Source organism: Panthera tigris, chromosome E2, assembly GCF_018350195.1.
Source record: "Panthera tigris isolate Pti1 chromosome E2, P.tigris_Pti1_mat1.1, whole genome shotgun sequence".
Lineage (NCBI taxonomy): Eukaryota > Metazoa > Chordata > Mammalia > Carnivora > Felidae > Panthera > Panthera tigris.
In genome coordinates, this window is record NC_056674.1 from 4109506 (window position 1) to 4132860 (window position 23355).

At 49.4% G+C, this 23355-nt stretch overlaps 1 protein-coding gene across 6 annotated transcripts in view; it reads left to right on the forward strand.

Annotated features, from left to right (window-relative positions):
* NLRP12 (NLR family pyrin domain containing 12) overlaps positions 1 to 17127 on the forward strand; it is a 38088-nt gene extending 20961 nt beyond the window's left edge. For 2 of the 6 annotated variants that reach the window (XM_042968447.1, XM_007087151.3), the window contains 7 exons: positions 1305 to 1475; positions 2989 to 3159; positions 5338 to 5508; positions 7934 to 8104; positions 12844 to 13014; positions 14691 to 14861; positions 15306 to 17127. In XM_042968447.1, coding sequence (XP_042824381.1) covers positions 1305 to 1475; positions 2989 to 3159; positions 5338 to 5508; positions 7934 to 8104; positions 12844 to 13014; positions 14691 to 14861; positions 15306 to 15393 — 1114 coding nt within the window. In that variant the 3' untranslated portion in view covers positions 15394 to 17127. Of the gene's footprint in view, positions 1 to 1304; positions 1476 to 2988; positions 3160 to 5337; positions 5509 to 5623; positions 5658 to 7933; positions 8105 to 12843; positions 13015 to 14550; positions 14862 to 15305 lie in introns of those variants that run through there. The other 4 variants (XM_042968446.1, XM_042968445.1, XM_042968444.1 and 1 more) reach the window with 4 other exon arrangements.
* The last annotated feature ends 6228 nt before the right edge of the window (positions 17128 to 23355 follow it).

A 23355-nucleotide genomic window follows, 5' to 3' on the forward strand; every position in this document is an offset into this window, starting at 1 on the left:
TTTTTTTTATGTTTTTGTTTATTTTTGAGAGAGAGAGAGTGTGAGTGGGGAAGGGACAGAGGATCCAAAGCAGGCTCTGGGCTGACAGCAGAGAGCCCAATGCCGGGGCTTGAACTCATGAACCATGAGATCATGACCTGAGCCAAAGTTGGCCACTCAACCGACTGAACCACCCAGGGGCCCCTATAGTGGAATATTAAAAAAAGTTTTTTTTAATGTTTATTTATATTTGAGAGAGAGAAGGACAAAGCATGACGGGGGAGGGGCAGAGAGAGAGGGAGACCCAGAACCTGAAACAGGCTCCAGGCTCTGAGCTGTCAGCACAGACCCCAACGTGGGGCTCGAACTCGCAGACTGTGAGATCATGACCTGAGCTGAAGACACGTAGCCTGCTGAGCCACCCAGGTGCCCCTAGAGCGGAATATTTTAAATGCAAAGGTAGGGGGCGCCTGGCTGACTCAGTCGAAGGGGGCGAGACTAATGATCTCAGGGTTGGAAGTTCAAAAGCCACGTTGGGCGCAGAGCGTACCTTTAAAAAGTAAAACATAAAGAGGGGTGCCTGGGTGGGTCAGTCAGTTAAGCGTCTGACTTTGGCTCAGGTCATGATCTCGCCTCACGGCCCATGTGGGGCTCTGTGCTGACAACTCAGAGCCTGGAGCCTGCTTTGGATTCTGTGTCTCCGTCTCTCTCTGCCCCTTTCTCGCTTGCTCTCTTTCTCTCTCTCTCAAAAATAAACACTAAAGGGGCACCTGGGTGGCTCAGTCAGTTGAGCGTCCAACTTCGGCTCAGGTCACATCTCACGGCTCATTGAGTTCAAGCCCTGAGTCGGGCTCTGTGCTGACAATTCAGAGCCTGGAGCCTGCTTCAGATTCTGTCTCCCTCTCTCTCTCTCTGTCCTTCCCCCACTTGCCCTCTGTCTCTTTCTCTCAAATATAAATAAACATTTAAAAAAATAAACACTAAAGTTTTTTTTAACGTTTATTTTTGAGACAGAGAGAGACAGAGCATGAACGGGGGAGGGTCACAGAGAGAGGGAGACACAGAATCTGAAACAGGCTCCAGACTCTGAGCTGTCAGCACAGAGCCCGACGCGGGGCTCGAACTCACAGACCGTGAGATCATGACCTGAGCCGAAGTCGGCCGCTCAACCGACTGAGCCACCCAGGTGCCCCTAAAAGAATTTTTTTTTAATGTAAAACAGAAAGATGACACTTTGTAAATTGTGAAAGGGACACACAAGTGTGGCATAATCGTTGCACGGAGTCTGGCCCAGCTCCACTCTGTCCTGTCTTTCCTTCACGCAGACCCGAGACGAACGTGTTGCCAGATGCCTACAGCAAGCAGCTCGCTGCGGCTCTGAGCACGAATCCACATCTGCAGGAGCTGCTCTTGGACCGCAACGCCCTGGGCAGCCGGGGCGTGAGGCTGCTGTGTGAAGGGCTCAGACACCCCAGCTGCAAACTTCAGAACCTGAGGTGAGTCCAGGCGGGTCTGTGGGCTTCTGATGGACCCCCACACACACCCCGTCTTCACGGGGCTCACTCACAAAGAGTATATGGTGGTGTTTGCTTCCGCTGCCCTAGCAAAGCCCCACAGCCTAGGGGACTTACACAACACGGGTCTGGAGGACAGAAGTCCCAGGCCCAGGTGTGGGCACGGTCGGTCTCCTCCGAGGCCTCGCTCCTTGGCTTGCACATGGCTGTCTTCTCCCCGTGTCCTCACATGTGCGAGTCTGTGTCCAGTTTCCTTTTTTTTTCCCCCCTTAAGTTTATTTATGTATTTTGAAAGAGGAGAGATCATGAATGGAGGGTGAGAGAGAGAGAGAGAGAGAGAGAGAGAGAATCCCAAGCAGGCTCCATGCCGTCAGCACAGAGCCTAATGTGGGGCTTGAACTCATGAACTGTGAGATCATGACCTGAGCCAAAATCAAGAGTTGGTTGCTTCACTGACTGAGCCACGCAGGTGCCCCCAGATTCCTCTTTTTATAGGGACACCAGTCACAGTGGGCTAGGACCCACTCTAGTGCCCTCATTTTTTTTTAAGTTTATTTATTGGGGCTCCTGGGTGGCTCAGTCAGTGAAGCATCCAACTTCAGCTCAGGTTATGATCTCGCTATTTGTGGGTTCGAGCCCCGCATTGGGCTCTGTGCTGGCAGCTCAGAGCCTGGAGCCTGCTTCAGATTCTGTGTCTCCCTCTCTCTCTGACCATCCCCCACTCACATTCTATCTCTCTCCTTCAAGAGCAAATAAACATTAAAAACATATATATGTATTCTTGTTGCCTGTATTTTTTTTTTTTTTAGTGACATATAATTCATGTCTTTCTTCTTTTAGCGTTTGCACACTCTTGTGCAAACATCACCACTAATTCCAGAACATTTTCATCACGGCCGAAAGGAATCCTCCCTGACCTCCTTTTCTTTTAAGTTTATTTATTTATTTGGAGAGGGAGAGAGAGGCACGGGAGAAGCAGAGAGAGAGAGAATCCCAAGCAGGCTCCGCACTTGTCGGCTCAGAGTCCGATGCGGGGCTTGAACTTTCAAACTGGGAGGTCATGACCTGAGCCGAAACCAACAGTCAGCCACTTAACGGGCTGAGGCACACCCAGGCGCCCCTCTTTCTTTTACTTTAAAAGAAGGGGGGGGCGCCTGGGTGGCTCAGTCGGTTGAGCGTCTGACTTCGGCTCAGGTCATGATCTCGCGGTCCGTGAGTTCGAGCCCCGCGTCGGGCTCTGGGCTGATGGCTCAGAGCCTGGAGCCTGCTCCCAATTCTGTGTCTCCCTCTCTCTCTGCCCCTCCCCCGTTCATGCTCTGTCTCTCCCTGTCTCAAAAACAAATAAATGTTAAAAAATAAAAAAATAAAATAATAAAATAAAAGAAGGGGGAAATAGGTCTAGACCAAAAGAAGGAGGGAGAGAAAGGACGAGGGGCAGAACCCACCCTCTGACCACAGGAAGTGACCTGGTTCTTGTCCCCTCCCTCGTGCCCAGGCTCAAGAGATGCTGTGTGGCTCCCTCTGCCTGCCGGGACCTCGCGGCCGCCCTGATGGCCAATCAGAATCTAAGAAGGATGGACCTGAGCGGCAATGGGCTCGGGCTGCCGGGTGTGAAGCTGCTGTGTCAGGGGCTCCGGCATCCCAGATGCAGGCTGCAGGCGATTCAGTGAGTCTGCACCCCGGACCGGTCCTTGGTCTGTGCCGTAGGGCTGCCCGGAGACCGTAGACTCCTGCCCCGGACCCTTTGAGCTTTAGGGAACCCCTCCCTGGCCTCCTTGGACCCCACCCACCTCACGTCCACTGTGGGGAGTGCCCAGGCCACTCACCCTCGCAGACCCCACACCTTACTGGTCAACGGCACCCCGAGGGGTCTGCACGCCGAGCTCCTGTGAGCTCGTGACGTTTAGCCGCGCCGTCCCTTCTCGCCGCAAGGCCACGGTTGTGGACAAGCCACCTAGCGTCCCCTGGGGGTCTGCCGCACTCCCACAGAGGACGCTGCTTCTGATGTTTCTGGTCACCAATGTGTGGGATTTCCCACAGCAAGCAACCCTGCAACACCAGTGGGGTGTCCTATAAATCACTCTGCCTCCGTCTGCCTGGAGGTGCTGTCAGGCCCCACAGGTGAGGACTCCCCCCCCCCACCGCCCGAGACTGCCCCCCCAGCCCCCCGCCCACCACATCCCCACCCCAGCCTCAGATGCCAGTTACAAATCCAAGTTGTCACCTGGCTTCTATCCAACCCCCTGCCCCAGGTTTGATTAATTTCCCAGAGTGGCTCATAGAACTCCCGAGAAACACTTAGGTTTCTCAGTTTATTAGGTTGATGATAACTAATGATCCTGTATGATACAGTTGAAAGCCAGGGGGAGAGGTGCATGGGAGGAGGTCTGGGAGGGTCCCGAGAGCAGGAGTTTCTGTCCTCACGGGGCTGGGTGCACCGCCCTCCCGGGGAGGATGGGGTGGACGTGTTCACCAGCCTGGCATCTCCCAACCATGTGCTATCGTTTGTTTTTGCTTGTTTGTTTTTTGCGAGACAGACAGAGAGAGAGAGCACAAGTGAGTGAGGGGCAGGGAGAGCGAGAGAGAGGGAGAAGTGGGGCTCATCCGAAGCGGGACTCGAACCCACGAACTGTGAGATCATGACCTGAGCTGAAGTCTGTTTGCTTCACCAACTAAGCCACCCAGGTGCCCCGCTCTTGGGGTTTTAGGGAGCCTTCCTCCTGTGGTGAATGGATCATTACTCCATTTCCAGCCCCTCCCTTCTGGAGGAAGGGGGGGCAGGGCTGAACGTTCTAAGCTTCTCATCAGGCCTTGGCCTCTCTGGTGCCCAGGCCCATCTGGGAGCCCACCCATCCCAAGACACAATCCTGGTGTTCTTACCACTTAGGAATTACAGGGATTCAGGAGCTCTGTGCTGGGAACAGGGGCAGAGATCAGTATATATATTTTCTATGATCTCTTACCACGTCCCGTCTTATTCCTCCGAGGGAACTCCTACTTAGCCTTTGAGAAACATCCCAACCCCCCAGAGAGTCTTCCCTAACTGTGACAGGTTGCCAAACCTGAGTTAGGTTTTATTGTATTGTATTGTATTGTATTGTATTGTATTGTATTGTATTGCATTGTAGTGTATTGTATTTTATTGTATTGTATTGTATTGTATTTTTAATGTTTATTTATTTGTTTTGAGAGAGAGAGAAGAGAAAGAGAGAGAGGCAGAGAGAATCCCAAGCAGGCTCCACACTATCAGCACAGAGCCTGACTTGAGGCTCGAACTCACGAACCCTTGAGATCATGACCTGAGCTGAAACCAAGAGTCGGACGCTTAACCCACTGAGCCACCCGGGCGCCCCACCATGATGGTTTTAATAGACAGTAGCTCACCGTCCCAGCACCTGTTGTGTGTCAGGCGTGGTTCTACGTCCTGTCCCCTTAGCAAATTTTGTGCTCCTCGCAAGAAACTTAGGAAGCAGGTGCGACCATCATCCTTATGTTACAGGCAGTGAACCTAAGGCAGCACGTGAAACAGGAAACAGACTTGCAGACGCTTTGCTTGAGGGTGCAGAGCTAGTGAGTGGCAGAGATAGACGCACCCAGACCTTGAGCTCTGGAGATCCTGCCGTGAGCTGTGGCTCACTCCTGCCTCAATGGCACTGCCTTCCCTGGAGTACAATTGCTTAGCCCTTTGCCTCGTTAGACAGGATGCTCCTGCTGGAGACGATGGCCTCTTGTTCATCTCTGAGCCGTAGTGACACGTGTAGGTTCCTGTTGGGTGACTGGACGGGCCAGGGGAGGAGCCAGGAAAGCAACATGGCAGCCTCTTCAACGTCTCTTCCCTCCCGAGGTTGAGGAAGTGTGAGCTGGAGGCCGGCGCTTGCCAGGAGATCGCCTCTGTGCTCAGCACCAATCAGCATCTAGTGGAGTTGGACCTGGCGGGGAATTCGCTGCAGGATTTGGGTCTGAGGCTGTTGTGCCAAGGCTTGGGGCATCCAGTGTGTGGACTGCGGATCCTGTGGTGAGTTCTTCACGGGGCCAAAAAAAGAAAAGGTTAGATGGTAAACTTGATGTCACTTATACATACATACACATATATATATATATATTTTTTTTTTTTTTTTCTTTTTTGACAGAGAGAGACAGAGCATGAATGAGCGGGGAAGGGGCAGAGAAAGAGGGAGACACAGAATCCGAAGCAGGCTCCAGGCTCCGAGCTGTCAGCACAGAGCCCGACGCGGGGCTCGAACTCATGAACCGTGGGATCATGACCTGAGCCGAAGTCGGATGCTTAACCGACTGAGCCACCCAGGCGCCCCCGTGTCACATATATTTTGCCACAATAAATCATAAATAAATAAGCATCAAGGCAATACTAACATCAGTGTTAACTGCCACAGAGCTCCCTACAATAAAGGCATCCACCAAAATTCCTGTGGTTGTCCGGACAGACACCTCATCTCAGTGTGGCTGGAGACGAGAGTGGGTTTGTTGGTTTCTGTCACCGAGAAGTCCGGAGGGAAAGACTGGTTTCAGGCACAGCTGGGTCCGGGGTCTCACGTGGTAAATTCAGGACTCCGTCTCTGTCTTCTTTTTCTATATATAGGAAGACGCTGTGCTATATGTCAATGGAGGACACCTTTGAGGAGTGGGTTTTGGGGCAATAGTGTTTTCCTGCTCTGTACTTCTGTCAGTTGAGGTGCATCCCAAACACATTGCTGCTAATTTATGGCGGATCATCAAAGACAGGTTGAGGAATCACACACGATGAGCACAGAAATGCTGTTCTGTATTTGCTGGATTACTTTAGCCAAGAAAATGCATCACACTAAAAAAAGAAAATAAAATACACGTATCATAAAATTTACCATCTTATCATTTTTTAGGTAATTTCAGGGCGCCCGGATGGCTCAGTCGCTTGAACGTCCGTCCGACTCTTGATTTCAGCTCAGGTCACGATCTCACGGTTCGTGGGTTCGAGCCCCACGTCGGGCTCTGCGCTGACACCGCAGAGCCTGCTTGATTCTCTCTCCCCCTCTCACCGCCCCTCCCCCTCTCAAAATAAATAAATAAAAAGTAATCTCTACACTCAACGTGAGGCTCAAACTCACGACCCAGAGATCAAGAGCCGTGTGCTCTACTGGCTGAGCCAGCCAGCCATGCCTTCTATTTTGCCATTCTGAAGCATACAGCTTCACGGTCTTAAGCTATTAAGACTATTCACTATTCACTTTTCACTATTCACTATTCACTTAAAGACTATTAAGCTATTCACACTGTTGTGCAAAGCATCACCACCATCCATCGCCTGAACTTTTTCATCTTGCAAAACTGAGACTGTCCATTAAACACCGCCTCCCCATCTGCCTGCCCCGGCCCCTGATAACCTCCATTCTACTCTCTCTCTTTATGGTATTTGACCACTGTAGGTACCTGATGTAACTAGAATCACGAAATATTTGTGTCCTCTGTGTGTGTGTGTGTGTGTGTGTGTGTGTGTGACTGGCTTCTTTTACTTAGTATCTTTTCAACTTTCATTCACTTCGCTGCGTTACAAGTTCCTTCCTTCTTAAGGCGGAATAACATCACATTACGTGGATATACCACAGTTGAATCCAGTCAGTTCATCCCTTGGTGGACACTTGGAGTGCTTCTGCCTTTTGGCTACTTTGAAAATGCTGTAAACATTGAGCCACAAATATTATTTGGAGCACTTACTTTCAATTCTTTGGGCTATGTAACCAGAAGCGGAATGGATGGAGCATAGGGTTGTGTTTAATTTTTTGTGCAGCTGCCATATTGCTTTCCACACTCACTTCACCATTATTCCTTCCTACCAACAGTGCATAAAGTTAATTCCTTCACACCCTTGCCAACATTCGTGGTGTTCAGGGGCCTTTTGAAATTCGTAAAAAACGTTATTATTATTTTTTTACGATAGCTATCCTAATGGATGTGATGTGGTACGTCCTGGTGGTTTTGATTTGCGTTTTCCTAATGATTAGCGATGCTGAGCATCTTTTCGTGTGATGTTGGACCGTTTGTTTATTTTCTGCAAAGAAATGTCTACTCACACTTTTACCCGTTTTTAAACAATGAGTTGTTCCTTTGAAAATGCATTACTTTTGGGGCGCCTGGGTGGCTCAGTTGGCTAAGCGTCCGACTTCGGCTCAGGTCATGATCTCACGGTTCGTGGGTTCGAGGCCCACATCTGGCTCTGTGCAGACACGCTCGGTGTCGGGAGCCTGCTTCGGATTCTGTGTCTTTCTCTCTCTCTGCCCTCCCCTGCTCACTCTCTGTCTCTCTCGAAAATAAAATGAAATAAAACATTAAAAAAATATGTTAAAAAAAGAAAATGCATTACTTTTAAGATTGGGGGTAGGGGAGATAAAATTAACGTTGTATAGAAAACACTCATAATACATGTTGGATTGGATTTCCTACAGGTTGAAGATTTGCGACCTTACTGCTGCTGCCTGTGAGGACCTTACGTCCATCCTCAGTGTTAACTGCAGCCTGAGGGAGCTGGACCTAAGCCTGAATGACCTGGGGGACCCCGGGGTGCTGCTGCTGTGTGAGGGCCTCAGGCATCCCCAGTGTAGACTCCAGACCCTCCGGTGAGTCCTGTGTTCCTCACCATCATCTGAGTCTGCTCTTCTATCTGGGCTCACTGGGGTCACTCCCTCTTCTCCTAACCTCTAGCTACATCTGCCTCAAAGATTTTTCTGCCACAGGGCCTTTGCACAAACAGTTCTTTCTTCCTGGGATGCCCTCCTACTTTGCTATTCCTCCTGTTTGCTGGATAACATCTGTTTTATCTGTTAGGACTCCAAACAAATGCTTCATCCCCATGGATTCCTTCCTTAACCCCTAAATAAGGTCTGGGTTCTCAGTTTGGGGATTTAATTTGAGCTTACGCTCCTCAGCACCACGTATTTTTAAACAATTTTTTAAGTTCATTTATTTTGAGACTGACAGAGAGAGGCAGAGAGAGAATATCAAGCAGGCTGTGTTGTCAGTACAGAGCCCGACGCAGGGCTTGATCTCATGAACCATGAGATCATGACCTGAGCCAAAATCAAGAGTCAGTGTTTAAATTTTAATTCTAGTAAAGTTAATATATTTTTATTTTTTTAAAGCTTTTATTTATTTTTGAGACAGAGACCAGGCACTAGTTGGGGAGGGGCAGAGAGAGAGGGATACACAGAATCCAAAGCAGGTTCCAGGCTCCAAGCTGTCAGCACAGAACCTGACTCAGGGCTCAAACAGGTGAACCATGAGATCATGACCTGAGCCAAAGTCAGATGCCCATCCAACTGATCCATCCAGGCGCCCCTAGTTAATATATTTTTACAAGAAGGAATGGATGAATAAACCGAGGAACAAAAAGAAAATGCAGAAGGCTGTCAATTTCCAAAAAAAAGTCATTTTTCTCTATAGTCCCAAAGGAGACTCTGTCTGTCCTACAAAAGTCTCATCTATTATCTGATGTCATTCACGTTAGAAGTTTTGTTTTGTTTTTTTCTTTCAAGACATTGTGCACAGCCGGGCTTCTATTCCTTTTGTTACATTTGGACAAATGCCCCATTTCTTCATTCTTTTCTCTACTGCATCCAGTCCACACTATCCCCATGGAAGCACACACACCTCTGTGTGTGTTTTAAATATATATATAATTTTTAAATGTTTATTTTTGAGAGAGAATGCACAGGGTGGGGGGGGAGAGAGAAGGGGGACAGAGGATCCTAAGTGGGCTCTGTGCTGACAGGCCCATGTGGGGCTTGAACTCACAAACTTTGAGATCATGACCTGAGCCAAAGTCACATGTTTAACCAACTGAGCCACCCAGGCGCCCCCCACAGGCCCCTGTTTTAATTTTGTCTCCTTCCTTCGCTCCCCAAAGATCGTCTGTAAGCACTCCTGTCTTTATGTAAATGATACAACTCACCAACCTCTCCCCCTCCCCCACTCATCTTTATAACTGAGGATGTGCTTGGTGCAGACATATCTAAGGCGTCCCTTTGAGCTCACCTGCGTTCAGTTATTTGCACGCACCAGATACTATGGAGCCGTGCTCCCGTCCCCAGCTCTGCTGTGATGTTCATTCTTGTGTGTCCTTTCCTGAATGCCCCCCCCGCCAGCCCCCACCCCCAACCCGGAGTCAAGTCACACACTCAGACTGAATTTGACATCTCCACCTGATCTGAATAGCTCTCTAGAAAGATGAGGTTTACACTTCCGACCGCTATTTAGGAAAAGCTACTTTGCTGGTATCTTGATGGTTATTCAACTTTCTATCTTTAACACCCTGGTGGGTGTAAAATGTTCTTAAACGGCATTTCAGTGTTGAGTATCTCTTCGTGTGCTTATCGGCTTTTTTGGTTTCCCCGTTCTGTGAATTTCCTAATTGCATAATTTATTTGTGTCTTTGGTATGTGTTCTATATTTGCCTTGCTCTGCGAATGTTCCCCGCTTTAGATATTAATCTTCCGTTGAGTGTGTATCTTGGAAACGTCTGCTCGGTAGGCCCTCAACCTGTCAAATTGTCTGTGGATGCTTTCCTCAGGCACAAATCTTTATGTTTTGAGGTCAGATCCGTATGCATTTCTATGATTTATATCCCTGTGAGGTGTCCAAGAATTCCTTTGCCATGTGCCTGGCTGGCTCAGAAGAACGTACTTACAGTTCTGGATCTCGGGGTGAGTTCAAGCCCCACGGTGGGTGTAGAGACTACTAAAAAAATAAACTTAAAAGAAAAAAGAAGAAAGAAAAGAAAATCTTTTGCCAGTACAATGTCAAGGGTGTTCTCAGTTTCTTCTTTGTGTTTACCTGTGTGGTTAGGTGGGGTTCAGTTTTTTTCTTTAATTTTTGCAATGCCATTTAATAAAGTAAGGAAATCCTGTCCTTAGCATTTTCTTTTTCTTTTTATGTTTACTTATTTATTTTTGAGAGAGAGAGAGACTGAGCAGGGGAGGGGCAAGGGTGGGTGGGAGACGGAATCCCAAGCAGGCTCTGCACTGTCAGCACAGAGCCTCATGTGGGGCTTGAACCCACAAACCACGAGATCATGATGTGAGCCTAAACCAAGAGTCGGACGCTTAAACGACTGAGCCACCCTGGCGCCCCTTTTGTGTTTTCTTCTTGCAAATTTTCAGCTATTCATACACATTTATTCTGCCATTACATTTTAGAATGCATAAAAAGGTTGTGGTGCCTGGGTGGCTCAGTCGGTTAAGCAGCCGACTTCGGCTCAGGTCATGATCTCGCGGTCCGTGAGTTCGAGCCCTGCGTCGGGCTCTGTGCTGACAACTCAGAGCCTGGAGCCTGTTTCCGATTCTGTGTCTCCCTCTCTCTGACCCTCCCCCGTTCATGCTCTGTCTCTCTCTGTCTCAAAAATAAACGTTAAAAAAAAAAAAACTTAAAAAAAAAAAAGGTTTTTTTTTTTTTTTTTTTAGTTTATTTATTTTTTACTCCTGTCTTTTCCCAATGTGGGGCTCAAACTCCCCACCCCGAGATCAAGAGTCGCACGCTCTTCTGACTGAGCCGGCCAGGTGTCCCTATAAAAAAATGTTCTAGAAGGCATTTCTCCACTTACCCCAATGTGGCTCTTATTGGCTGAGGCTGGGTTCTTTCCCTTGTCCAGACACAGCAGGTCAACCAGATGTTTATATGTTTATGTTTATAGATCTACATGTCGCCTGAGGGAAACACGGACACCCTCAAAGGAAAGGAGAGTTCAGGTTTTCGCCCTATGGGAGCCATATCTAAGGACAGGCAGGAATGTCTGAAAATCTGGAAAAAAAAAATACTATACAGTGAAATAGCACTTTTTAAAAATGTTGATTTACTTTTGAGAGAGAGAATGCATGCATGCATGAGAGGGGAGGGGCACAGAGAGAGGGAGGGAGAGAGAGAGAGAGAGCGAGCGCAAGTGAGGGAGGGGCAGAGAGAGGAGACACAGAATCTGAAGCAGGTTCGGGTTCTGAGCTGTCAGCACAGAGCCCGACGCGGAGCTTGAACTCACAAACCTTGAGATCATGACCTGAGCTGAAGTTGGACCCTTAAGTGACTGAGCCATGCAGGTGCCTCTGAAATAGCATTTTTGACTCTCTCTTAAGTCCCCCCAAATAGTCTTTCGATTGCAACAGTATGCAAGGACAGTGGCTAAGTGAACCCCAGCTCCGTGACCTTGAGCACGTGTCCTAACAACAGATGGTAATAGCATTCTCCTCCCAGTGGCTATCATGAGAACCAGACGAAGTTGTGCTTAAATTACTTGCTGTTGGGGCACCTGGCTGGCTCAGTCAGAAGAGCATGTGACTTTTGATCTCAGGGTCGTAAGTTTGAGCATCACGTTGGGTGTAAGAAAATGTATATTTTAATTTACTTAAACTGAATAAAATTAAAAAAAAGAAAGACCCTTATAAGCCACGTACTGCTATGGGCTCATCTGTATAAAAAAATTCCCATGTTGGGGCACCTGGGGGGCTCAGTGGGTTGAGCGTCCAACTTTGACTCAGGTCATGATGTCATGTTTCGTGGGTTCGAGCCCTGCGTGGGGCTCAGAGCCTGCTTCAGATTCTGTGTCTCCCTCTCTCTCTGCCCCTCCCTTGCTTGTGCTCTGTTTGTGTCTCTCTCTCAAAAAACAAAACATTAAAAAAAATTAAAAATCAATTAAAAAAGAAAAAGAAAGAAACTGGGTAAGGATATAGCTCCACACCCCCCCCCCCATTCCAGGGTCTTTGCAGATAAAATTAGTTCAGATGAGTGCCAGAGCAGGGAGGTGTCCTCATGAAGAAGGGAAATTTGGACACAGACACCTGTGGAGGAAGACGCAGTGTGAACATGGAGGCAGAGACGGGGTGATGTTGGTGCAGGACAGGTGTACCCCAAAGATGGCTGGTGAACACCAGAAGCCTGGGGAGAGGCTGGACCAGGTCCTCGGCTGCCAGGGGCGGGTGGGGCGGGGCCAGGCTTCCCTCTAGAGCCGTGAGACAGTCAGGGTCTGTCTTGTGAGCCTCCGGTGTGGAAACTTGTTACAGCAGCTGGAGGAACCTGATACACGAGCACTCATCGGATGGATACCCAACCCATACTGAGTATCATCCTTCCTCTGGACCATCTCCCTGTGTTCCTTCCTTCCTCTTTCCCTCTTTCTTTCTTATTTCTCTCTGCCTCCCGTCTTCCCACCCACCTGCCCCTTGCTTCTCCCTTTTTCTGCCTCGGGTGGTGGTTGGTCGGGAGTGGGGGGGATGGTGTCTGATCGCCTCTCTGCATGGGCACCCGGACAGAAAGAAACCCTCCCCGGGACGCCTTTGGGGTTATTCAGCTCGCCTCTGTGCGTCCTGTCTTCCAGGTTGGGCATTTGCAGGCTGGGCTCGGCCGCCTGTGAGGGTCTCGGTGCTGTGCTCCAGGTCAACCCCCACCTACGGGAGCTGGATCTGAGTTTCAATGACCTGGGCGACAGGGGCATGTGGCCGCTGTGCGAGGGGCTGGGACACCCCACCTGCAGACTCCAGAAACTGTGGTGAGCCCTGGGCGTCGGGACTGGTGGCCTGGCGGGGGCGGTCTCCGGCTGGGGGCGCATCTCTGCCCTGTGCTTCTATCGGAGGGACATCCCTCCCCCGCTCAGGAAGAGGGCCAGCGGGAGCGCCGAGGTGGAGAGAAAACCCGCAGAGAGCTCAGGCGGTAATTTATTCTCTGCAGGAGGCAAACATAAAATGCCTCACTTTACCTTCCATCATTGCCTGTAAACATTTTCTGTAAACTTTCCTCTTCTCCGCTGACATTTACTTGGGCAGATTCTTGGCTTCTCAGTGACCTTTATATAATAAAAAGTCAATCTGTTCCAGTGTGAATTTCAGTCAAATGTGAGTTATCACTCCTCCTCCTTCTTTGTCCCCAAAACCCGCCTGGCTCCCACCCCGAGGGACTGTTTCTATTGTCATTTCTGAGGCTCTGGCTTATGTGCTGGTCTGGGTAGGTGGGCATCAGGATGGGGGCGGGGGGATGGGGCTCAGGGACAGCACTTTCCCCACCCCCCATCTGGCAGGCACCTCTCCCGGGGATCATATGCGCGTTCTTACAGGGACCCTCCACACCCACCCCGGGGAGGCGCCTGCCCAGGGGGACCTCCTTGCACACCCCGTCTACAGGTTGCACCCTCATCTTCCTCTCCTGACCCCCTGCACCTGTGACGTGGGTGGTTCTTCGTCAGCAAGCTGGTTTTTTCTCTTCCTCTGCGAGTCCCGAGCTGTTGTCTTGTGCCTCGTTTTGGGAGCTGGCATCTCTCGCCTCACAGCCTCAGCCAAACTAAGATTAAAATATTTCCACTTAACATCCCTGCTGTGATACTACTTCTTTCAAAAGTTGCTGTGAGGAACAAATGAAGTAAACGCAAAGCCCTTAGCAAGGTGCTCGGCACACAGTTGTTCCTCAGTAGGTGCTACCTATTCTTGTTGTTACCGGAAAGGCAGAGGATGCAGGAAAGAAACACAGTGGGAGGCAGATTGGAAATTAGAGAGAATCAGATGGCATATTGTTTGGGCAGGTGGCAGCCCAATTCATACTGGCTCCTAAAAGAGAGAGAGAGATTGACTTATGTAACTGAAAATTGGCTTCAGGTATGGCTTGATCTAGGCATTTGGATTCTTGATCTCCATTATCTTCCTCACTCGTTGCTGTATTGGCTCCTTTATCAAATAAGCTTTGCCTTGATCCTGCTTGTTGACAAAACACAACTTCTTACCAGGTCTAAGTTCTGAAAGAAAAAGCTCGGGAAATCAAGTATGGGTCTGATGCACTGGTTTGGGGTGGGTCCTGTGTCCAACTGAAACCATTCATGGTGACTTGGAGACATGGGAACCAATCGACTTAGGCCTGGATCCTGAGCTCAAGGACAGCATGAACCCAAGATGGACTGAGACGGGGGTTTCATTGACAGACGGGGATCGAATTACCATAAAGGGGAATGGATAGGACTGCAAAATCAGTGGGTTAACCTATGGAGATGAAGTTGTGAATTGAGAAGCATCCTTAAATGCTTCCCTTAAATGTTTTCCAGCACATTGGCCTTAACCTGGACTGGCTGGGCACCACTCTGCTTTGTCTGAAATCGGTCTCCTAAAACCATCACCCTGAATCCCCTTGAAGACACTGCCCCAAAGTAGCTCCTTATATTGCTTCAACCACTGTCTTCCACAGGCTGGATAGCTGTGGCCTCACAGCCAAAGCTTGTGAGCATCTTGCTTCCGCCCTGGGCGTCAGCCAGACCCTGACGGAGCTTTATCTGACCAACAACGCCCTGGGGGATACGGGGGTCAGGCTGCTGTGCAAAGGGCTGAGTCATCCTGGCTGCAAACTTCGAGTGCTCTGGTGAGAGACGGGTTTCTGGTTCTGAAGGAGGCGGGACCTGGGGCTTGGAGTTGGGAGTGAGGGTCAACAATTGAGATGCCCATCGGAGATGGGCAAGTAGGCCAGAAGATCCGGAAACGTCTCCTTCATGCACTAATGTATGCAAGCAGTGTGGGATGGGGAGGCCTTCCGGCCTGTTCGCTCCTCAATATCCCCATCTATAAAAGGGGGGAAGCCTGGCTGCTTCTTCTTAAAGATGGCCACAAATTAAACCAGTCAAGAGGTTAGAGACTTGGGACAGTGTGGTGGCTCAGAGTCCAGCCTACCTCCCTATGGGACTCGGTTTGCAACCAAGCACCGGATGATGGGATTATGTTAAGGCAGGACGTGTGAGAGATTTGAGGTTACCTTGGAACGCCGCCGCAGCCTGGGCCTGGGATAACCTTTCCCGCTGTGTGTCCTCAGGTTATTTGGGATGGACCTGAACAAAATGACGCACAGAAGGCTGGATGTGCTTCGGGGAACAAGACCTCACCTGGACATTGGCTGCTGAATGGCTCTAGCTCTCCTCTTGAAGGCAGGGCAGAGGAAGAGCATCCCAGGACCCCGCTGGTCAACGGTGAGGAGCAGGCTCTCCTGTGCACTCCCATTGCAGGATGGACCCTTTCTGCTTGGGGACTGGGTCAAGGCATCGTGGAGCCTGGAGCTTTAGTTTGGGGGATGCTACGGTCATGGACAGGACCTGAGGATTCTTGAGCAGGGGCTCTAAGCTGAGGGCAATTTTTGCACCCCTCCCTGGGACACTTGGCAATGTCAGGATTCTCCAAATGCTAACCATCGTGTAACACACAAGACAGCCCCCTACAGCCAGGCCTGCAGCCGAAATGGCATCTGTGGCAAAGTTGAGGACTAGCAGTGCTATGAGGGTGCTAGACAGTCTCGAAGGGCGGGGCCGGGTGCCAGAGAATACTGGTCAGGCCAGCAGCCCCGCCACCCACTCCCTTGCAGTCCTGCTTTGCACACGGTCCTGCCCGCTGGCTGGATACCTCACCGGGATTAGCCCACTGGAGGCTGGCCTGTGACCTGTCCCATGCTGCGGAGGACACGGGCGAAACCAGACTTTCCCCGTTGGGGACTGGAGATACGGAGACTCAGTCCAAGCCAGTGATTGATCCCAGGAACGCCCAAGGACACCATGAGTGTGCTGAAATGAAGCCATTCGTCTAAGACTGGAATTTAGTAGGAAGCACCTGGAGCCCATGAAATCCTGGAAAAGGAAGCTAACTCAGACTCTGCAGACATTCCTGTGGACATCAGCATCTCATTAACACTTGACTCTTGAAACCAAGGCCTTTCCTTCCTGAGTGCCCTTGATTTGTCTGTCCTCCAGCCCCTTACAACCCCATAAACCATGCCCCAGACCCTTTGCCGAAGCTGAACAAGGAGAAACCTGGCCCACTCATCACCCAGGCCCTTAGGTGGCCTCCAGGAAGATCTATGCACATGTCTGGGGAGTAGGAATATGTAACATGCCTTGGAAGAGGAAGGGTGCGAGGGGATCCTGGTCTGACAAGGTCTAGAATGCTGGGGCAAGACTGCTCCTTGATGTGAGCCAATTTCAGGCACAGCCCTCTAGGAGGCAAGTGTTGAAATGGAAGCCGCCCTGACATCAAGATCTTAGGAGCAACCAAGCTAGTGTTGGTTTGGTACCATTAACCCACTCACTTTAGAACCCGCAATTAGGCTTGTATCTCTAAGATACACCCCCTTTCCTTGTGATTCTTTCCCAATGTGCAATCCATTTTGGCTTTGCCTGTAGCCAATCTGAATGGAGGACACATCACCCGTGTCCCTATACTATGGTGGGGAAGTCCAGGACTTTTCAGGGCTCCAATTGGTTTCTAATGTTCTACAAAACCTGTTTTAAGGTCAAAGATTTCCTTTACTGAAGGTGGGGGGAAGCAGTGGGGGGAGCAGAGATGATCTAGCCCTTCCCTCCCACATTGCTGAAAAGCCAAGGGCCCATTTTTAAACAAAGCCACAAACCCACACAAAATCATGGTTATTTTATTGAAGTGTTTCACCATTTGGAGATGTTAAGGCTAAAATAGGACCGGGAGCGCCTGGGTGGCTGAGTCGGTTCCAGCTCAGGTCCTAATCCTCACGTCGCCTCGCATTGGGCTGAGCTGCCAGAGCAGACCACGCTTGGGACTCTCTGCCCCTCTGCTCGTTCTCAAAGAACCCGAACTAGGACTCAAATGTAGAATAAAGGCGGTTAAGGCATTCAGAGGGAAAACCGGTCCTTGGCTTCTTACTACCCGTGGGCTAAAGGTTGTACACAACACTCCATTAGAACAAATGGCTGTGGGGGGAGCCAGCCTGCAGGAGGGATGGGGGGGCTGGAAGCCGCAGCTCGGGTCCAGGACAGCAGGCTGGGAAGTTAAGCCTTCCAAGCTCTAGGACGTTGAGGATTTCCTCAGACAAGGACACACAAAAATGGGAGCACTTTCCAGACAGAGAACGGGAAGTGCCCCCATTTTGTGTATCCCAGTCTGAGCACTGCGAAGGATTGGTCTCCTAGCTAGAGGCACCACCGGGACATCTAGGTACAGAAAAAGTCAGGTTATGAACGCATTAGGGGCGCACTGAATGGCCAGGTCATGGGTGTTGACCTCGCAAAACCAAAGGTAGGTCTCCAGCCTATTCCCTGTGCCCCCAAACCCCACTTGCCTTGGAGAGCTCAGCAGCTGATACATAAGCTGTGACAGTCTTGACGAGAGCAAGATGGACTCCGCTGATGGTGCCCACCAGTGACACCCAAATACAGTAGCACTTTTCACTGATTTGTCTGAAGAGTGCTTCCACATTTGAGTACCACGGGAGAGCAGAGCATTGCCCAGAGGGAGCCCGGACTGGGCTCAGAAGAACCCGACGGGTCTTAAGGACCCATCCCACGGTTCTGTGTAGATCTTCCCAATCGGTGACACTCAAAAAATGGCGGCACTTTCCTACTTAGAACAGAAAGTGCCCCCACAGTTTGAGTACCACAGACTGTGCTTAAGGAACGCCAACCATCCCACCAGGCAAAAACCGCTTGCAGGATTGGATTAAACCCACCTTGACCCTAGGTCTGGGAAGCGGTACACTAAAGATTTATTAGAAGTCAAAGTTCGCGCAAACCGCCAGATTAGCACAGAAATAGCTCAGCTAAGGAGAACACTGTGCCCATGTATGTATCCGTCACCCCAGGCCCAAAGAACTTAACCACGGTGCTGGGTAACTTAGGAACTAACTTGGGGGCGGCTGTAGTTAGGCCTTCACGTGGATTGGAACAGCCTTACTACCCTGAAGGCCACTCCTACCCTAAACACCCTTGAAAAATGAACCCCAGTCACACCCACGGGGCACCTGTAGGCAAGAACCCCAGAAAGATGGCCAACACACCTCATGGGGAGAGTCCTTGAGAAAGCTTGGGAGCTGGGGAAACAGGGACCAAGGGGCAGGGGAAAAGCCATCAGTGCACGATCAGAATGCAGGAAGTAAGGGAAACATCTCCAAGATGGGAGATGGGGGAAGGTAGGAAAAAGGAGACAGCTGATACTCACAAAGAAGAAAGCAGGAAGGCCGCGACCCGTCTCAGGCAGGAAGGTCTGGGCTGCTGGGCTCTTATATAAACCGAAAGCTCACTCCCTTCTCTCCTTCTCCGCCCAGACCCACCCTAGCCCCTCTGATTGGAGCTGGTCTGGGTCAGACACACCCTCACCTGTTTTCTTAAACTACTTTTTTGTTTGGTCCGTCACCAGGACTAGGGAAATGCCAAATCCTCAAAGGAAAGTAATTTCACCTCCTGGGAATTCCTGGGAATCAGTCATTCCTTCAGCAAATATTTAAGCATAATATGTATTATGTTTATTGAACTTCTGGGATGTACCTGGCATTTTGCTAGGTCCAAGGGTAAAAGGGATACGTAAAGAAGACCCTGGGTTTTTAATCGCCTAGAACAGTGGTTTCCAATCAGGGGTGTTTTTTTTTTTTTTTTTCCTCCCCAGGGGATAATTGGTGAGGTCTGGAGACATTTCTGGGGTCGGGAGGGGTTGGGCAGGGTGTTCTCAGCATTTAGTGCTTGGGGGCCAGGTGAGTCTCCTCTCCAGGAAGAATGGTCCCTGGCCCAAAACCTAACACCTATAGCAATAGAGTGATCAATCGGCAGGAAAAAAAAAAAAAAGCCTTCCTCCCCAAAATGAGCAAACAATTACTGTTCCTATTACGTCATCTCAATATTGCTGCACATTCCTAAAAACGTGGATGTTGGGAGCTTCCATGTTTTTTAAGTTCAATACAAAGTTTTTAAAAAGTATTTTAAGGACGCCTGGCGGGCTTAGTCGGTGGAGCCTTGATCTCAGGGTTGTGAGTTCGAGCCCCACGTTCGGTATGAAGATTGCTTACAAAGAAAAAAAATTTTTAATTAAAAAAAAAAAGCTCTGTTTTAACCACAAATGTTAGAGCACGACTTCTCAACATGTTCTGATACCTTTTAAAAGTGTGCACCGTTTTGACTTAATTCATGCATCTGCCTGAGCTCTGAGGCCTTCTTGGAATTCTCCCCTTGGCAAATCTTGGAGGTGTGCCTGAGGCCCCTGAGGTTTGCAAAGAGAGATTGGGGGCATTAAAATACATAAATAGTGGAAAAATCGATAAAATGTGCTTTAATGGCTGAAGGGCAATACAGAGTATGCGTTTATCATAATTTCATTCGTGAACCCCCTACTGTTAGACATTTTCAATTTTTCAAATTTTGGGATTTTTTTTTGTTTAAGTAGCCTCCATGCCCAATGCGGGGCTTGAACTCACAACCCCCAGATCAAAAGTCGCACACTCTACCGACTGAGCCAGCCAGGCGCCCCCAAAACTTAGGATAATTTCTTAAATGACCCTAGACATTCATGACAGCAGCTCTAACAAGAGCCCAGCCATTTCTAAAATCTGCGAATCGCTGTTAACCCCTCAAGAGCTGTGGGCACTTAACAGGCAAGGCCAATAAAGGTGCAGCGACGGGCACAGGAACACAGGGTCAGAAAGAAGGAAAAGTGCCACGGAGCCCGAGTTTAGAAGTCCGGGCTCCAAAGTCTTGCTTTGGTCCTTGTCAGCTTGCTGGAGGGCAGTGCATGGGACCAGGCACGTGCTCCAGATCAGATCTAAACCGGGATCCCCTCCTCTGCCGCCACACCTGGGCGCCTGGACCTTCAGGTGTCTCCCCAAATTCACCCGGCTCCTCCCCATCGCCTCACCTTGTCTTGGCAATTTTCTGGGCTTTCTCCTCCCGCCCTGGACCCCCCCCACCGCCCCATGCAGCACATTTATCCTTGACCCCATACTAAAACCCTCTTCTATAGGGGGCTCCCCCAGTGCTATGTGATAGCACCCTACATCTCTTTACTGACTTCACGCTCCAAGTGCCTACATTTCTGATGATGTCTCGAATAACAGGCTTACCCCTTCTCAGGTATTTGTCACAGTTTTTTATTTGCCTCTGGTGCTTAGGTCCTGGGGAACAGCGGCTATTCTGTCTTATTCACCTGTGCCCCCCCCCCTCCCAGCCCCACCTCCACAATCCCAAAATCAGTCCTGGACTTGTCACAAAGATGCAGTGAGCACTCCCCCTCCCCCCACCCAGGGTGATAAACGTTGTTAATGCAACTGAATTTAAGGAACATTAAACAAAGACTACATTGCAAAGATGATTTTCAGTCAACTGATGGTAAAAGGCCCATTTTTGATATTTTTCCCAGTGATTTGGTGACACTTGTGGTGAGACAGTGCTGGACAAGGAGCTCCTAATACCTCCCTCCGATTTGCAAATTCCATGCTGGGTCTAACCTTGGCTGTTTTCACCACTTAACATGCCTGCTTAAAGTCTTATCAAGTTTACATCATTGTTAGCTATTTTCTCCCCCAATGTATTGCTTTCTTTTTTTTCCCTCCAGCTTTATTGACTTAAAGTCTCAAATTAATATTTTAAAGGGTGTTTTTTTCATGTGTGTGTGGGTTTTTTTGTTGTTTTTTTTTTTTGGATTCCTGATGGAAAGAAATTCCAAAGATTTCAGACAGGAGATCTGATGGCCCGAGGTGGTTGGGGGAGGTGGGGAATCAGTGGAAGGGATTTTTGCCTAATCAGGAACGCTTCCGGCAGAATCTCAAGATCCTCATTTGCAAATCACTAACCTTGTTCTCATTACAATGGTGCCCTGGCCGCTCTACACTCCCCACCCAGTCCTTGGCATAATTGGGCTGGTTTCCATACCAATGAGAAAAGATTCTTTTGTGAAGATCCCAACAGTTTTGGAAATCCTTTTACGTAGTTATTGTTTCCTCTAATCCCATATTCTATCAGTCCACGGTTACCTGCAGCCTGGGGGTGGAGAAGGTTGATAATCCTCTTTATGACATTAAAAGAATCCAGCCATTTATCTAAATTTGCTGCTTTGGGGCTGGGTTTGGGAGAAAACCTTGTGGGGAAGGATTCTTACCTGACTAGCTGAGATGCTTCTCAAGGGCACACTAAGGGTGTCTCTGGCGTCTATTCTGTTCACCCGAGCACCTGCTACTTCCAAGGCTCCGCACACATCACTTAATATGTACCGAGACTTTAAGGTGGGCTGGCGATAAAATGGTAAATAAGAAACACAAAAAAGAAAGGCCTGAGCTGCCCGGAGTTTACATTCTTGCTAAGAGTGTTGGCAGGAAAGCATCTTAAACCAGCTAAGCCCGCAGTTATGTTGGGGTGTCTCACGCTATGAAAAGAAATCGAGAGGTCTGCAACGATGCATTCACAAACACGTAAGGGTCTGTGTGTCTGGACTTTTCTAAATGGCTTGACCTCCCTGGCTTCACACGAGGCTGTGGATCGAATCGTGCCTCCTTCTGGAAGCTTCTGCGGGTCGGCTTTTCTAGAACCACATTTCCTGACTCTCCACCCTGCGTCTATAATACGTATCATTATCATACTGGCATCATGAAACCCAATTGTTCCTTTGTTGTCTGTCTGCACAACTGGGACGCAGGCCTGTTGAGGGTGTAATGTTCTTCTGTTTTGCTCGGGGCTGTATTCCCCAGTGCCTAGATGCTCAAAAATACTTCCTGAATAAATGAATCTGTCAACTGAAAAAGAAAAAAAAAAAATTCAGGTCTGGGAAAACACTTTAGAAACCCAAGGTATCCTGGTGAACGTGTTATCTGTGTTAGGATAATTTTGTATTAGGAGAATACAAAAGCAAACTCTCCTTTTAGGAACACCAACCGAGCACCTATAGCAGAGGTCTTTAGGAGATAGCTATTGATCAGGGTTTAGGGTGTAGCTGGCATTGAGCCAAACAGCCCCAGTTTGGAATATTTATTTTTTAATTTACACCCAAGTTAGCATATACTGCAACAATGATTTCAGGAGTAGATTCCTTAGTGCCTCTTACCCATTTAGCCCATCCCGCCTCCCACAACCCCTCCAGTGACCCTCAGTTTGTTCTCCATATTTAAGAGTCTCTTCTGTTTTGTCCCCCTCCGTTTTTATTTTATTTTTTTGCTTCCCCTCTCTTATGTTCATCTGTTTCGTCTCTTAAAGTCCTCATAGGATATTTGTCTTTCTCTAATTTTGCTTAGCATGGAATATTTTCTGAGCCATCTTTTTTGTTAGTTTTTTAAGTAGGCTCTGTGCCCAACAACGTGGTGCGGGGGGGGGGGGGGGAGGGTCTTGAATTCATGACGCCAAGATCAAGAGTCACATACTCCACCGGCTGAGCCAGCCAGGTGCCCCTCTGCGGCATCTTTGTGAGTTCTGTGCTGGTTTTCACCTGGATATGTTGTATTTCCTTCAGGAAATCCAGGAAGGAGGGTGGGTTTCTGTCTCTCCCAGATGTGCTCAAGTACACTCAGCACGTGTAGAGTTCAGCCTGCGTGATGTGCACCTCGCGACCCCAATGTCGCTATCAAAGACTAAAAGACACCCGAGGTGAAGAAGGGACAGAATCCCCCCAATTTAGTAAGTCTGTTGCGTTCCCAGTTGGGTGCAGATATGCCCACAAAGAGTTTACTCGGTAGGAAATCAGGGTTTCTGGTATTAGACTGGGGAATGGCAGGGGAGGGGGCGTGGTTCCTGGCCGTCCTGCCCTCTGGATTGAATGAGTTGGGTAAAGTGAATCCCCTTTGGTCATTGGCCAAAAGTCTTCAGTTTGGGGTCCATCTTCCAAGGTCACTCAAGGTCCCTGGACCTCTCAGATTGATCAGAGGAAGCTGGTAACAACACTCTGCATGTGGTTTGGGGTCTCCTAGGCAGTGCCTGCCGCAGGGCCCCTCGGTTCCCTCACTGGGCTGCAGCATCCCGTATCCTTCAGATGCCCCCCCTGAAATATCCCTTTGTTAGATCCTAGCCTGCCACCCCCCACCCCATCGCCTCACACTGCTTTATTGCTCCTAAATTCCCTCGGGATGGTCCGACACACTGGGTTTCTGGTTTTATCTGCCC